Source organism: Astatotilapia calliptera, chromosome 1 (assembly GCF_964374335.1).
Source record: "Astatotilapia calliptera chromosome 1, fAstCal68.1, whole genome shotgun sequence".
NCBI classification, from domain to species: domain Eukaryota; kingdom Metazoa; phylum Chordata; class Actinopteri; order Cichliformes; family Cichlidae; genus Astatotilapia; species Astatotilapia calliptera.
In genome coordinates, this window is record NC_137422.1 from 22513106 (window position 1) to 22527730 (window position 14625).

The following is a 14625-nucleotide window of genomic DNA, read 5'->3' on the forward strand; positions in this document are numbered from 1 at the left end:
TTCTCATCTTTATGCACCAATGGTGAAAGTGTTTAGTCTTTGGATTTTCTTTTTGTCTTAAAGCGTGAGAATTATTATTAGTATTCTTTTTTCATTTTCACTTATGACAAAAAAAAGGTAAAAAAAAAAAAAAAAAGACCGTAGCCACACTACATGAAGAACAAAAGACCTGCTTTGTATACATATCTACAAACACAGGAGAGCGAGAGAGAAAAATAAGTGCCGAGAGAGGAAAACGAAGAGTGAAAAATAGGAGTCAGACAGTGATAAGTGCACAAAGGTAACACAAAAATTAAATTAAATAAAACTTTCAATATTTCACCCATTATCTTTTTCATTTTGGTTAGAGCAATACCAACCAAATCATAAAATTTAAATAATGCTAAAAGAGGATCCTGCCTTGTCAGGAGGGGCATTTGGGTTCATGTTTCCCAAGAAGTTAAGAATAAGACAGAAATAAAGTTTCGATAAATTACCTGTCCATAATCTAGACTATCGGAATGACCAAGACAACATCAAATGAAGTGTCATAAAATTGGACAATACAAAAGCTAAATGTACATAAAGGTTTTTTTTTCCTCCAACCTACCATACTGTTTAAATTCGTTTCCAATGCAACATTCTACTTAACACCAAAAATGCTTGTATCTATCATAAATACAGAAGGCTGATTCTTTTTTTTCTTTTTTCTTTTTTAATTAAAACTATTCATCGCCCGTTATCACGTCTGCAATGCTTTCCTTGTATGGGATCATCGGGACTGTAACTTCCCCACTTTGAAAGGATTTCTGATATTGAAATCAGCAAATCGTTTGACCCTATTTGAATGCCCAGAAACAATGCCTTATCAAAATTTAATTCAACTTAAACTTTCTATTAGTAAATCAAGTTCAGAAAGAAAACAATAATAATGCTCATCTCCTGTTGGAAACACAAGGTGAAAACATGAATTTCTGTAACAGAAAAACATCTGTGAGCTGTTGACCTGAGAATAAAATAGACATTACATTATTCTTTCACTTTTGCAAGCCATTGGTATCTGAATGCTTAAATAGCAAGAAAACTGATAGACTATTCTCCCATACAGTACATACTGGCTTTTTGTGGCTGTGCTATTAAGTAGAAATTATTACAAAACAAAGGGACAGCTCGTTGACTTGCATTTCTTCAAAAGGGTTCTTGGGCCATCTGTCAACTTTGAGGCAGTCCATTGCCATACAGTACAGCATTCCTCCACCATTACCCAAAACGTAACTGCAGCGATCTTTTTCTGTTCTCACATATTAGTATGCCTGTACACAGATTAGCCACGACATTAAAAACACTGACAGCTGATTAAAAAAAAGAAATTGTTCACCTCGTTACAGTGTGATGCTGGGAAACCTTGGCATTCATGCGGATGGTATTTTGACCAACCGCACAGCAGGATTAAGGAACACGACAAAGAACCTAAGGCGTTAACCTGGCCTTCAACCTCCCCCAACCTCAACGCAATCCCAGTCTGCAGCCGACATCCCAGTACCAGAAACCACGGGACACACCGAAGGGTCAAGTGTCCATGCCCTGATGGGTCATAAACTATTTTGCTGGCACAATGGGGCATACACAATTTCATGCAGGTGGTTTTAATGTTGTGGCTGATCGGTGCGTTTCGGTTGAGTTAAAACAAAAACAAAAGAAAAACAAAGAAATACAAAAATGAAAACCAGCATGTTGATATGGGAAAACAATCCACTAACATTAAAATTTTTGGTTACAAGCTTTGGAATTGCAGTTAGTCTTTACACATCTTTTTCTGAAATTGGTTTGTATACTTTTAATGTATTTTTAACATTGCTGCTTTTTATGGGTTTTTTTAATTTTTGGATTTTTTTTTTTGTCTTTTAGGGAGTTTTTTTTAAATATCGTCCATCACTGAAAGCTCTTTTACAATCTGATGGAGTCTGTTCCTACACTAGCAAGATTACTACTACAACTATTACTGTCTTTGACAAAGCCAGGCTGCTGCGGCTCCTCCGCCGTCCTGCCCAGCCTGTTTGCTGACTTCTGACTGCTGTCAGAGTCAGACTCGTCGGTAAAGACGTCTGTTGGTATCGAGGTCTGAACTCCTGAGGTGCTCAATGAACTTGAGGTAACCGTTGAAGGTGAGGACACTGGAGGAAAAGAGGAGGAAGAAGAGGAGGGACTAGCATTGGGCTTCCCAGCTAAAGCTCTGGGGAAAGGGGCCTGGGGCCAGGGTTTTCCGGCAGCTGTGGTGTTGAGTTGGGTAGTAGAGGAGGAGCACAAAGATGAGGAGACAGCAGAAGATGGCATGGTGGCTGATGTTGTTGGCGGGGGAGGAGGGCTGCTGATGGGATGAGTGGCAGACTGCGAGGTAGATGCGGTGTTAGGATTGGGGAAGCAGGCTGAAGAGTGAGGTAATAAACTAGTAGCGTGCTCTTTGGCATTTCTGACCGATCTCTTGATTGTTCTGTGTTTGTGCAATGCCGATTCCAGGTGTTGACTGAGTGCTTTCTCCCCATCCAACGTAGTGTCACAAGCCAGGCAGTCATAGAGACTTCCAGCCCCTACACCTACGCCACCGGGGACACGCAGCAACATCTCTTGCAGGTTTGCCACAGACTGACCGAAAAAGCAGTTCGATTTAAGGTGGGTAATAGCCGCTTCTTCCTTGGTGAAAACAGCTTGACACTTGCGGCATGCCAGTTTATACTGCACCTTGGGGACGATATACTGGTCTAGATGGGTGTCCACAGGTTTGCCATCCATCTCATTCTGCTCGGAGGGTACTGTAGTATGAGAAGAGGAGGAGGAGGACGAGGAGGAAGAGGAAGAGGACGAGGAGGAAGTGGGAGGTTCACTTTGTGGATTGCCCTTTTGCTCCTCTGATTTCGCTGGATCTTTGGCAGAATCTTTGCGATCCCCCAAGGTTTGAGGGGGAACGGAAGTTTGGCTCGCCTTGGGTTGCTGGATCTGCTGAAGCTGCCGCTGCTGCTGCTGTAGTGCCTCCTGCAAGCTCTGCTGATATTGCTGGTAATGCTGCAGTAGGGACCCTGGAGACAGGCCCATCAGTGCTTGTGACAATGCTGGGTTGTAAGGGAAGAGACTTTCCATACCATACATTGGTTGCAGGTAGCCCCCTTGTAGAGCCCCAGGAATCTGAGGGGTATAATATGGGGAAAAGCCAGGCATGAAGTAGGGTAGAAACTGGTTTGTGAGGAGAGCTGTGGGATCTGATGCCAAAGCAGCCTGGAGGGCCTGAAGCTGGGCAGGATCTACCACATACTCCATTCCAGGTGTGGGCATAGAAGTGGCAGGAACAGCTGTTTCAGGTTTCTCCTTTTTGGCGCTGGCAGCAGAAGTGGAAGGGGCGGGGGTGCTTCCAGTTGATGATGGAGTTGAGGGCTTCTCTGTCTTTTCCTTGGCCTTCTCCTTCTCTTTTACTCTCTCAGCATCTCGTTCTTTGGGGGGTTCAGGTCGCGACTGACTGGTTGAGGACGTGGAATTGGAGGTGGAGTTTGAGTGGGAAGTAGACGTGTTGGTCTGGGCTGGGCTGGATGCGGTGAGAGACGATGAGGAGGGAGGCTTGTTGGGCAATCCAGACGTGGGGAGGCTAGGTGAGGGAACACTGGCACCAGGCATGTTCAGGAGGTTTGAAGGTTTTGGAGGAGTTAAAGCTGCAAATGTGTCAAATACAGACAAGAAAATAAGACTTAATAGGTTTTCATTTCATGGTAGTGCAGTGCCTTTTTAAAAGATTATTCAGCTGTAACAAAACTAATTAATTAAACAATACTGAAAGGTGATACAAAAGAGGCAAACGTTTATTTTTATGTGAATCATAAAAAGCTTTGTGAAATGACTACAAATATCACAAAATCAAAGCCTTGTACTTTGTGGTATTTTCTGGTCTAAAGCTTAAGTGTTAGCATTTGAGACAGGTTGGGTACATAATAGCACAACAATAGCAACAATGGCAAAGGTCATTAAATTATGTCAGATATATTTGCATCAGTGTTAATGAATATATGTGGCAGATGGATTCATAGTTAGATCTGATGCCTGGAAATACACAGTACTTCCTGTAGCAATGGATGATCATTTATTAAACTAGTTTAGTTGAGAAAACCCATCTGCAACTCTAAACCTGAAATGTTAGTAGTGAAAAAATGCCAAATAGTGACGTACCTGAATTAGATGAGTTAAAGCTGGGAAGAGAGGGGCTGCCAACCCCTGGTAAAAGGACAGGTGGGATACCTTGCAGGTTTGGATAGGCCGACTGGAGATTTAAAGCCTGCATTGCAGGGTTATCAAACATCCCCTGCTGCTGCATGGCCTGTTGCTGCGCCAATCCTAAAACTTCATTGGCCTTCTTAATGCGGTCCATTTCTTGCTGGGCCATAAGTTGGCGGACAGTAGCTGGGTCAAAGTACTCTTTCTCTTTATCGATCTGGCTGCCAATAGTATCCTTCACCTTAGAGATGTGTTGCTGGGAGAAAATGTGATCGCGAACAGAGAGGCGAGCGCTATATTTAACACCACACAAAGTGCACTCAGTCTTCGGCCCCTCGTAAGACGTCTGATTTATTCCGAAGTGCTTGGCCATATTGAGCTTTGCCTTTTTCTCCTTCGCGCGAGCATTTTGAAACCACACCTGAACCACTCTCTTTGGAAGTCCAATATCATTGCCAAGTACCTCGCATTCCAGCATGGTAGGTGTCCTGTAGTCGTTAAAACAGGATTTTAACACTTTCAGCTGGAGGTTAGTCATCTGGGTTCGGAAGCGCTTTTGGCCAGGTCTATCTCCACCTTCAAGGCTCCTGCTACCAGAGGCTCCAGGACTTGGTGAGCAGGGGTCAGCCAGACTGGACGTCTCACTGTGGTCAATCATATGTTCATTTTCATAGTCCTTAGCATAATAGCTTGTTGCAGGGCTCACTAGTCCCGAGGACATCTGGTCATCATTTTCAAGGATGGGAGCTGTGCCCCCAGACTTAGACAGGTAATCGCCACTATTTTGGCTGTGCTTTGCATCAGCACTGTCATTATCAGCATTAGCCTCATCACCTGTGGTTGTGTCTGTAATGGCTGTATTCACAGAAGAGCAGTCATCATTATCGAGTTTGCTCTGATCAAAGTTCAGGTTCATAGAGGACATTGTGGCACTCTCAAAGTCTTCCATTCCTTCAACTTTGATGGACGAAGGGCTCAGTAGACCCCTTGGAGACAAGTCCAAGCCTTTGTTCATGGGTGACATGGAGGAGCTTTGTCCATCACTGTTTGTAGTAGGGGGTAGCTGGGAGTAACCTGATGTATCAAGAACATCCATTTTTATTTGCATGTTCTCCTGCTCAGGTAACATACCGCTGAGAGTTAAATTATATCCAGCACGTTTGGCTTCATGCCAGTGACGAGAGCGAATGTGTGCTTCAAGGGCAGTCTTTGCTTTAAAAAGAGCTCGACAAAAAGGACACCTACGATGAGCTTGGGCTGGCCCAACAGCTCTAAACTGGCCTTTTCTCTCTCTGGCTCTGGTATTCTGGAACCACACTTGCACAACTCTCTTTTTCAAACCCACCTCAACAGCAATGTGGTCAAGCATTTTACGCGTAGGATTAGAATCTAATAAATACTTCTGATATAAGACCTCTAGCTGTTCAGGTGTGATGGTGGTTCTAAGCCTCTTGTCTCGCTGTGGCTCTTCTCCACTATTTGTGCTATCGTTTTCTCCTGGACTAGTGCTAGCTTTCTCCTCTAACTTCCTTTTCAGGGAGTTCATAGTGGAGGTTGGGGTGGACGGAGAGGTGGCAGAGCTGCTTGGAATTTGTGGCATCCCAGAGATTAGCTGGGTTGCCAGGAGAGGATTGCTAGGATCAAAAAGCATGAAAGACATGTCAATTGGACGGTCGAGGAACTGCGGGTGGATGAATTGATTTTGCACAGAAAGGAAGTGTAATTGCTGGTGTTCCTGCCAGTGCTCAAAGGAGGGGAAGCCAATTTTGCACTGCTCACACTGGTATGGGATCATCTGCTGTGCCAGTTGTTGTGTGGCAGAGGTCAAGTGTGGATTGAGGCCCATGTGAGAGCTTTGTGATGAAGGCTGGCTTGTCTGTGAGGCTGACAGACCACTCTGCTGTTGCTGCTGAGAAAAGGAAGGAGTTGAATGCTTGGAGGGCTTAGAAACATTTTGGATCTTCTCTTCTCTCTGTGGTCTCTGGTGTTGTACCTCAGATTGAGGTTGGTGCACAATTTCCTGCTTAATGGAGGTTTGGTTTTCTCGCGGATCAGCGGTTATTTCTGGTAACTGCTTGGGCTTCTCATCATAGAGGTTTGAGGTGGTTGCTGGTGATGCCTCCTCTTTCTCGGTGGAAGGGAGGTGTGAGAATGCTGAAGTCGTGGGTGGAAGTGGGCAGAGACTCGAAGAGGAGGGCATTGGGGTGTGACAGGAAGACCCAGAGGGAGTGTAACATTCATGGGAAAAATCCATTGAATCCTCATTTTGGCTGTCATACTGTCCATCCTCATCTTCATCTTTGTAACACAGCTTCTTTTGGTGTTTTATTAGATCAAATATACGCTGGAAAACGAGACTACATTTCTTGCACTGGTAGTTCAGGTTAGATGTGCGAATGTATCGGTCGTTTGACAGTTCTCTTCTTTCACCATCTTTCCCTCCATCACCTTGATTTTCATAATTCTTCCTTGCTTTCTGACGCGCATTTTGGAACCACACAACAATAACACGGGTGGGGAGGCTCAAAAGGTTTGAGAGCTGTTCAAATTCATCATCTTTAGGATAAGCATTGGCATCAAAGAAATCTTGCAGAACTCTTAGCTGGTAGTCAGTAAACCTAGTCCTGGATGATCTCTTGCTTCCATAGTATTCGTGTTTCTGAGGTTCAGGAGAAGGAGGTTTGGAATCAATTTTAGTGTCTTCCAGAGTTGTTGTTGGTGGATTGTTGAAATTGTAAGGCGAGTCTTTATTGCGCTGCCTTTCTTTGAAAAGGGTGTTTCTGAACCAGTGCTTTATCACTTTTTGTGGAAGCCCTGACTTGTCTGCCATCTCTTTGATCTGGTCCTCATTTGGTGAATTGTTGATATCAAAGTACTGTCGTAGGACCCTAAGCTGGTCGTCGGTGATGCGTGTCCGTGGTCTCTTGTTCTGCTGCAGCATGGCTGGTGTCAGTTGCTGTTGGTAGAGTTGGGCCAGGTCTGAGGCCAGGCTTGGCTCAACAGACGGCAACTGGGGAGGCAACTGAGTAGGCAGGGACTGAAGAGACATGGGCTGCATCATAAGTGGGGAGAAGAGCGGCAAATCCATTGGCATGGGTATTTGTGTCATTGGAACTGGTGCCTGTGGAGGTGGCACGGTTGGAGGTGTGAGTGAGGCATTAGACACAGGTATATTTGGGGTGGGAGCTCTTTGGGGTGGAGGAGGAGGTGGGGGTGGAGGAGGGGGAGGTGGTGGAGCTGGAGCAGCCTCTGGTGTAGGCGGTCTCAGTGGGTAGAGCTTATCATAATGTTCTCTGTATTCCTTGGCAAACCTCTCAAGGGATCGGAATGGAAAGAAAGCCTGGTGGATATGCTCCTGGTGACTCTTCAGAATCAGTATGTTTGAAAACAGCTTGCCACAGGCTTCACATTCCAGCTTCTCCAATCCCCCAATGGGATCTATGACTCTTGTTATTCCACCTGGACCACTTGATCCAGTAGGTCCAGCTGTCTTTTTCTGAGCTTTCTGTTTATTTTCATTGTACTGAATTACTAACTCAAACCCAAAATTTTCCAGCAGGGCTTTAGTTGCATTTCCTCGAGCATCTGAAGCAATCCTTGGTGGAGGCAAGCCAGTATCATGGTTTATGTTTATTGAAATATGCTGACTCTCCCTTTCTTTTGGCCTGCTGTCTGCAGAATCCTTATTTACATAGTCCCCATTTTTTTCGCTTGCATGCCTCTCCCTTTGTATTTCTCTGTCCTTGTCATTCTGAGAGGAGGGAGGTTTCTGCTTTAATTCAGCTTGTTGGAGGAGTGATGCACTCTGTTGCAGCAACGCCATTTGGCTCTGAACCTGCAAGTGTGATTGTTGTTGCTGCTGCTGCTGTTGCTGCTGCTGTTGTTGCTGTTGTTGCTGCTGCTGTTGCTGCTGAAGGTGGTGGTGCATCAATTGCTGCTGCAAGCAACTCTGTTGGGCTGAGTTTTTAAGATCTTCAAGCAAAGAGCTGGGGGATCCAGTTAAGCCAAGTGCTGAGCTGCTGATGCTGATCTCAGGATTTAGCTGAAATTCTGCTCCAGGGATGTAGAAAGGAAACAGCAACTGCTGCTGCTGCAGAGGCAGAAGTGCATCAGTTGTCATTGGGAAGTGCTGCAGAAGTGCTGGGTTGAACAGCTGCGACTGTAGAAGAGCAGCTTGCTGCTGGAGCTCTTGTTGAAGCTGTGCTTGAGCTTGGGCTTGAGCCTGAGCCAATTGCTGTTGCTGCTGAAGCTGTTGCTGTTGCTGTTGCCCCCTTGCAGAGAGAATGTCTGAAAATTTGGACTTTTTCACTTCGTGGTTCTCAGACGGTGAGGAGTGGCAGCTCACCGAGGAATTCCCCTGGTTTTCAGTGTTGTGAGTCTGGCTTGTGTGGTTTCCTCCTAGAATATTCTGGGCTGCCTGACTCCCAGAAGAGCTGTGGTTGGTGGAGCTAGTGTTTGAGTTGCTGGCTGGGCTTGGACTTGATGTTGATGTGCTCATGCCGGATCCTCCACTGCTTAAACCAGTTGCGCTTGCAGAGCTAGTGATCCCCCCTGCTGCCTCAAGTTTGGCTGCCCTAGCTTTGGTCTGGTGTAGAACAGAGCGCATGTGGATTTCCAAAGTTGAACTCTGGCTATATGCCACATTACAAGTGCTGCACTTGAATGGCTTGTTGTCAGGGCTGCTGGTAGGCTCAGGTTGACCAGTAGTAGACTCCTGAAGAGCCCTCTTCACCTTGTGTAGGTGGGAGACAGAGTTGTAATGAACCAGAAGGATGTTCTTCTGTGTAAAAGACTCTTTGCATACAGTGCATTTAAAAGGACGAGATGGATCCAGGAATTTCTCCATCGTAAAGTTTGGGCCCTTTCTGAATGGCAATGCACGTTTAGGTTCAGATCCAGAATCTTCCTGCAGTGAGCCAGAGTCACTGCCTGTCGGGCTTTGTTTTTCCTCTGGATCACTTTCATCTCCATCTTTGTCATCCTCTCCCAGACTTCCATGTTCTTCACCAAGGCTTGGATCACCCATTGCCATAATGTCACCATTCATCAATAATCCCCCATACAGCTGCTGGATGTCAGCTTCACTCAGTTCCAGGTGGCTGGTTTCTAAATGCTTCTTCAGCGCCTGTAGTGTTCTGAAGCTTCGCTGGCAAAGACAGCACATGGTGGCTGCCCTGATCACATGATATTGTGAATGGAGTTGTAATTTCTCCACAGTCTTGAAGGCCAGACTACACTGGTTGCAGCGGTACTTGTAGACATGCCGATCTGAAACAGGCAACTGGTGCCTTTTGTTGTGAACCTCATTGAAGTGCATTTGTAGGGAGTTAGAGGTCTTGAACAATTGATTACAGCCTTTCTTCCAGCACAGGAATCCTGTGGCATCCTCCCGTTCTGATTGTTGATCTTCCAGAGGTGACTTGCGAGCTTCAGCTATTTCAGTAGGGAGTGACACCCCTTTTTCTGGATCAGCATCTGATGCATCTGTGAATAAATAAGTCAAGAGAAGATAGCCATTCATCAGATTCTACATTTGCTGAGTGGAATTTTTCCAGTAATATCAATAAAGGACATTCAGTGTGTTAGTGGCATGGAAAGGTGCCAAAAAAACAAACAAGCCAAGCACTGACTAATTACAAAATCTGCAAACACCAACAATCTTTCATAATGTGTTGGTGTGAATGCAGGCCAAAATTGTGAAATGCTTCAGTAATAACAATTTTTTCCAGCCTATGCAATAAATACTGACTTTTCCAAAGTGTAAATACACAACAACAACAACAACAATCTTCATTTATTACACAGGTATAAGGTTGTAGAATGTAGCTGAATCTCATTAATATACACCAAGTGCATTAACATGCTCACTACAGAACACATAGCTTTTAACAAACAGATACTAACCAGCTTGCTTCTTTGTATCTTCAGCGTTAGAGTTGGATGTAGCATGAGGGGTGCTCTGTGGCTCTCTGTCTGGACTCGGCACAGGTATGAACATGCTTGCTGGTAGTGCTTCAGTTGTCGTCACCTGGAAAAGCAATTGTAAAGGAATGAGCAAACAGGTGAGGTAATGTCATCTCTTAGTTTAAACGACTACATGAAAGAATACTGACACAAACAAGAGGATACACAAAGACGTTACTTAGCTACTTACATACATACATATTCACATATACATTCTCCAGTCCCCCACATATATCCATGACAGAAGAAAGGCTACTTTTGTGTCATCCCTCAAGAAATGAGATAGATTTCTTGAGTACTAGTGTTTTTGTTTGCTAATTACTTAACAAAACACAGTACGTACTAATAAAGTAGAAAGATGAACCTAGCTTCCCCCTGGTCTCAGAGGGTTATGGTCAATCGTGAGTAACTGATTGCACAACATCTGTTTATTCTTGCTGCTCTCCCCTAACTTAGCTCATATTTCGCCCTCTGATTGCCCCTCTTCACCCCCAAACCTGACACTTCATTAAACATTCTCATTAAACAGATCACCAGTGAGCAATATTCCATAGAGTTTAATTTAGTAATAAGACTCTACCTTTGTTAGCCTTTTTTCAATTAACTTTACAAGCAGAGCAATAATCTTCAGTCTACGAGTTGCATTTCAGTTTACATCACCTCTCCCATTTTTCCTTCTGCGTTGCCTCTATATTAAGACTTTTGATTGGTAGTTCTTTCAAGTAATACCAATTAAAGGTGCCTTGCATAAGGGACACGAAAGAGGAAAGGGATCTTGCATATTGCTGGGCCCCAAGTATAAATGTTGGTCTATACACAGAACATATTCTGTATGCTTTCTAATTACTCCTCTAATAACAGTGAGAACACAACCGAAAGTACCATAGCATGTCATATAACCTCTGGGTGAGATCGAAATAGAGCAGAATCTGCCCTGAAGCAACAGGATTTTTGAGGTCTGGTGTAATCCTTTATATCCCAAAGTCAAACACTATATGACAACTGTGGTCACACATTTACCAGAAGACATCCACACATTCCCGTCTTTGTTTGTGTTACCTCTTTATTTCTTAAAAATGAAACATAGAAAATTAGTGCAACCAGCATAGAAACGCTTAAAAAAATTTACATTACAAATTTGACTGTTTCTAGACAACTGCTTCATTAGGCGATTAGAGGCAGGAGCAGAGTATCCCAAGGTCACTTTTAATTTGGACAGCCTAATTGCCAAACATAGTTCAAAATGGCTATCATCCAGTCAGACTCCAAATTAATGAAGCACAATTATTTTCATTACCCCTATCTTCCACAGACAGAAAATGAGACATAAAATCAGAGAGGGAGGATTGGAGGAGTATGTATATATTATACATATAGTTTTCTATCTATCATCTCTTTACATCTATCCATCCATCCATTCATCCATCCATCCATCCATCCACTGAATGTCAGGGAAAAGCATTACAGACGTGCAAAAGAAAGAAAATTAACTGAAAGGAAAGGAAAGACGATAAGTGGACGAATGGATGAAGGTTGTTAGAGTGAATGCATCATTATGCATGCTTGGCAAGAAATAAAAGTCACCTATTTCAAAATTAATCAGGCTCCTCTCAGTAGACATGTGAAAAAGATAAAGTACCTTTCTATCTGCATTCACTAGTTATAAAAAGGTGCTGGCTTTAATGTGTGTTATATTACCTCTGTTCTATCTCTTCTTGTAGTGGTTCAGTACATTACTACCTCTATAAAAGAAATAAATACTGCCGTCTACCATACTAATGTGCTTGCCATTTACTTTCTGGATGGGAGATGAAGATGGTTAGGCAGCAGACAGAGCAATGTTTTATTCGCTGATTGTCCAGCAAGCTATTTAGCTTCACAAGATAGAAGAGAAAAAAGGTTTGCTCAGTGATTTACATAAAAACGGGGATAATAAAATTTTATTTCTCCTTGATGAGCATTAAAAGATGCGAGGACATTTTTTTTGCATAGGTACAAAAGTAAGTACCAGTGCACTGCGGCAGGTAAAGATTTCAGGGCTCGTGGTACAAACCAGCCAAATCTTTCCCTGATAATACTGAGAGTGCACACTTGCATTTAAAAAAACAAAACAAAACAAAAACAACAATAAAAAAGAACTCCATAAGCTGTAATTTAGTCAGATTAGTGGTGAATAACAACATTTCAGTTGGTTTTATTAAAATTTCATGAAGTGGTTTGACTGTTCATTATATTTTGATTAAGCAGTGTCACATTTGTTTCACCACAAATTGTAAAAGGCCTTGTTTTGACTGGCATGCAGGTGATCATAGACATGGCAATAATGTCAGTGAACTAATAAATGAACTGGGAGCTAAGAGACCCGCTCATCTTGAAATGATTAAAAAACACAAAAACCGATTACAAGCTCCCCTCCCCAGATGACTTTGATTAGAAGAGAGCTGGAAAAGCCTTTCTGATTATGGGTACATTAAGACAATGAAGAAGAAAAGAAAAGAAAAAAACAGAAGAAAAGTATGCATCTTAAAAGGTTTGATGATTTGCAGCAAGCCAATGGGATTGCCTGTAGCCATTACACAATTAACAGCATTCTTTGTGTTGACTGAGTGCTCGCAATTTAGAGCAGTGAGGGCAAGAATGACACAGATACAGAGGCATTTCAGTGGAAGGGGATTCATTAGCAGTGAGTTGCTATTCTTTTCGACAATAATGAATCCTTACCACAGTCCTTCACCTGACACACTGCTTGTCCCCTGACTGGCCATAATATAAGTACGTAGCAATACTCTCGACCTAGAGCTTTGATTAGCGGTTGCTTTCTTGCCTTCACCACTAAGTATAAAAGAATTTGGAGATAATAACACTCCGAGAGATTGGTCTGTGTGGATAGAAAACTGGAATAAAACTAGGTGCTATACATGCAATAAAGCTTGTGAAAGTTGGAAGGACATTTTTTTTCATCCACTTATTTTTCTCAGCTGCTGTAGTAAATTTGTATGCTAATGCTATGGCAGAGCTAAATGCTAAATGACCAGAGTAATAAAAATACTCCTACAGTCAAGCTAATGAATGCCACCCTAACAAAAGAGAAGCCAATTTCAATATACCTGGAAAAATAAAGATTAAAGAAATAATAAAAATAAAGAAATAAGGAGAGACATGGTAATAAACCCTGCTGTGTCCAACCACATGCAAAATACACCGAATACAGAACTCACTGTGGCAATGAGCTTATCAACGCAATCGGGTGCCACGCTGTGGAGATGTGTGAGGTGAAACTGCAGGTGGATCTTGTTGTTGAGCATGTCCTGGCACAACGGGCAACGTAACATGGGCTGGACAGAGTGCTGTGTCATCACGTGCATTCTGAGGCGATTCAGATCCGTGTTGGTAAACTTGCAGTACGGGCACTGGTACATCTGGGTGAAAGTAAAGACAGAACAGAGGAAGAGAGACGGGGAGGCGAGAGGAGAGGAAACACAGATCCACAAAGAGTTAATGGGGTGAAATGGGTGCACTGATCATGGTGGGCCTGCTTGAAGAGAAGCGGTGGATCAGGGATAGAGTGGGGGCCTCTTCCCTGAAGCAGGCAGATCCCTCTGATCACAGACAAGTGTGTAATACCAAGCACCGCTGAGTCCTGGCACCCACTTCAAAGTGCTCTCATCTGTCAAATACTATATTGATTTTCCACCTTATACACAATTAGCAGCGCAACTGCAGCAGGAAGCCTAATATAATTTTGAGTATATTTGAAAAGAAGATTTCTGCATAATATAAAAAAAGTCGGTGAGATAACCAACTGAAAATTATTAGTATATTTTTGTACTTTTTTTAAAAATGATGTGCAAGTTTTAGACTTTTAATGAGGGCTTGGTAATTAAGGATGATATAACCTTTAGCAAGAAACCTCTAATTCAAAGTCTGGAAAATAGTTTTATGAACATCTGAGGGCATCAATATTCACAAAATACTGTGGTGTGGAACTCTCACCTGCTCCGCAGCACCCTTCTCAGCTGTCCTGGGTCGTTTCGAGGAGAGTGGGCTTTCTGAGGCCTCTGACCGTGAAGAGGGCCTTTTGGAAGGAATTGGGGAACCTGACTGGTGCCGTTCCAAGTGGCCGGACAAAGCTGAAGAGAGACACATTCACAAAGACACACGCAAACAAGGAGGAGAGTTTTTAATTATAATATAAGTGCATTTAATGGTAAATGAGCAGAGGGGTTGTTGTTACAACAAAAATTATTCACATTTTGTCTTCCAAATCTGCTGCTGCTGCTGCTGCTGAGTGATAAATGTCTGCTTCACTGTTGGCTTGTAAGAATATTATACAACACTGGAAAGTGCTAATAAAAATATTAGCTTTCTGCAGGTTGCAGATTTAGGTTTCATACCCCCACAATTTCAGTCCATATGAGGTTCAAAACC

General features: G+C 43.2%; 1 protein-coding gene across 1 annotated transcript in view; it reads right to left on the minus strand.

Moving 5' to 3' along the window:
- Positions 1 to 840: 840 nt before the first annotated feature.
- The window catches only part of zfhx3b (zinc finger homeobox 3b), an 86720-nt gene continuing 72935 nt past the window's right edge, over positions 841 to 14625 (minus strand). Inside the window, exons 6-10 of the mRNA XM_026168445.2 lie at positions 14191 to 14327; positions 13416 to 13616; positions 10138 to 10261; positions 4189 to 9717; positions 841 to 3677 (exon numbers count right to left, since the gene is read on the minus strand). Coding sequence (XP_026024230.1) covers positions 1927 to 3677; positions 4189 to 9717; positions 10138 to 10261; positions 13416 to 13616; positions 14191 to 14327 — 7742 coding nt within the window. The 3' untranslated portion in view covers positions 841 to 1926. The remainder of the gene's footprint in view (positions 3678 to 4188; positions 9718 to 10137; positions 10262 to 13415; positions 13617 to 14190; positions 14328 to 14625) is intronic.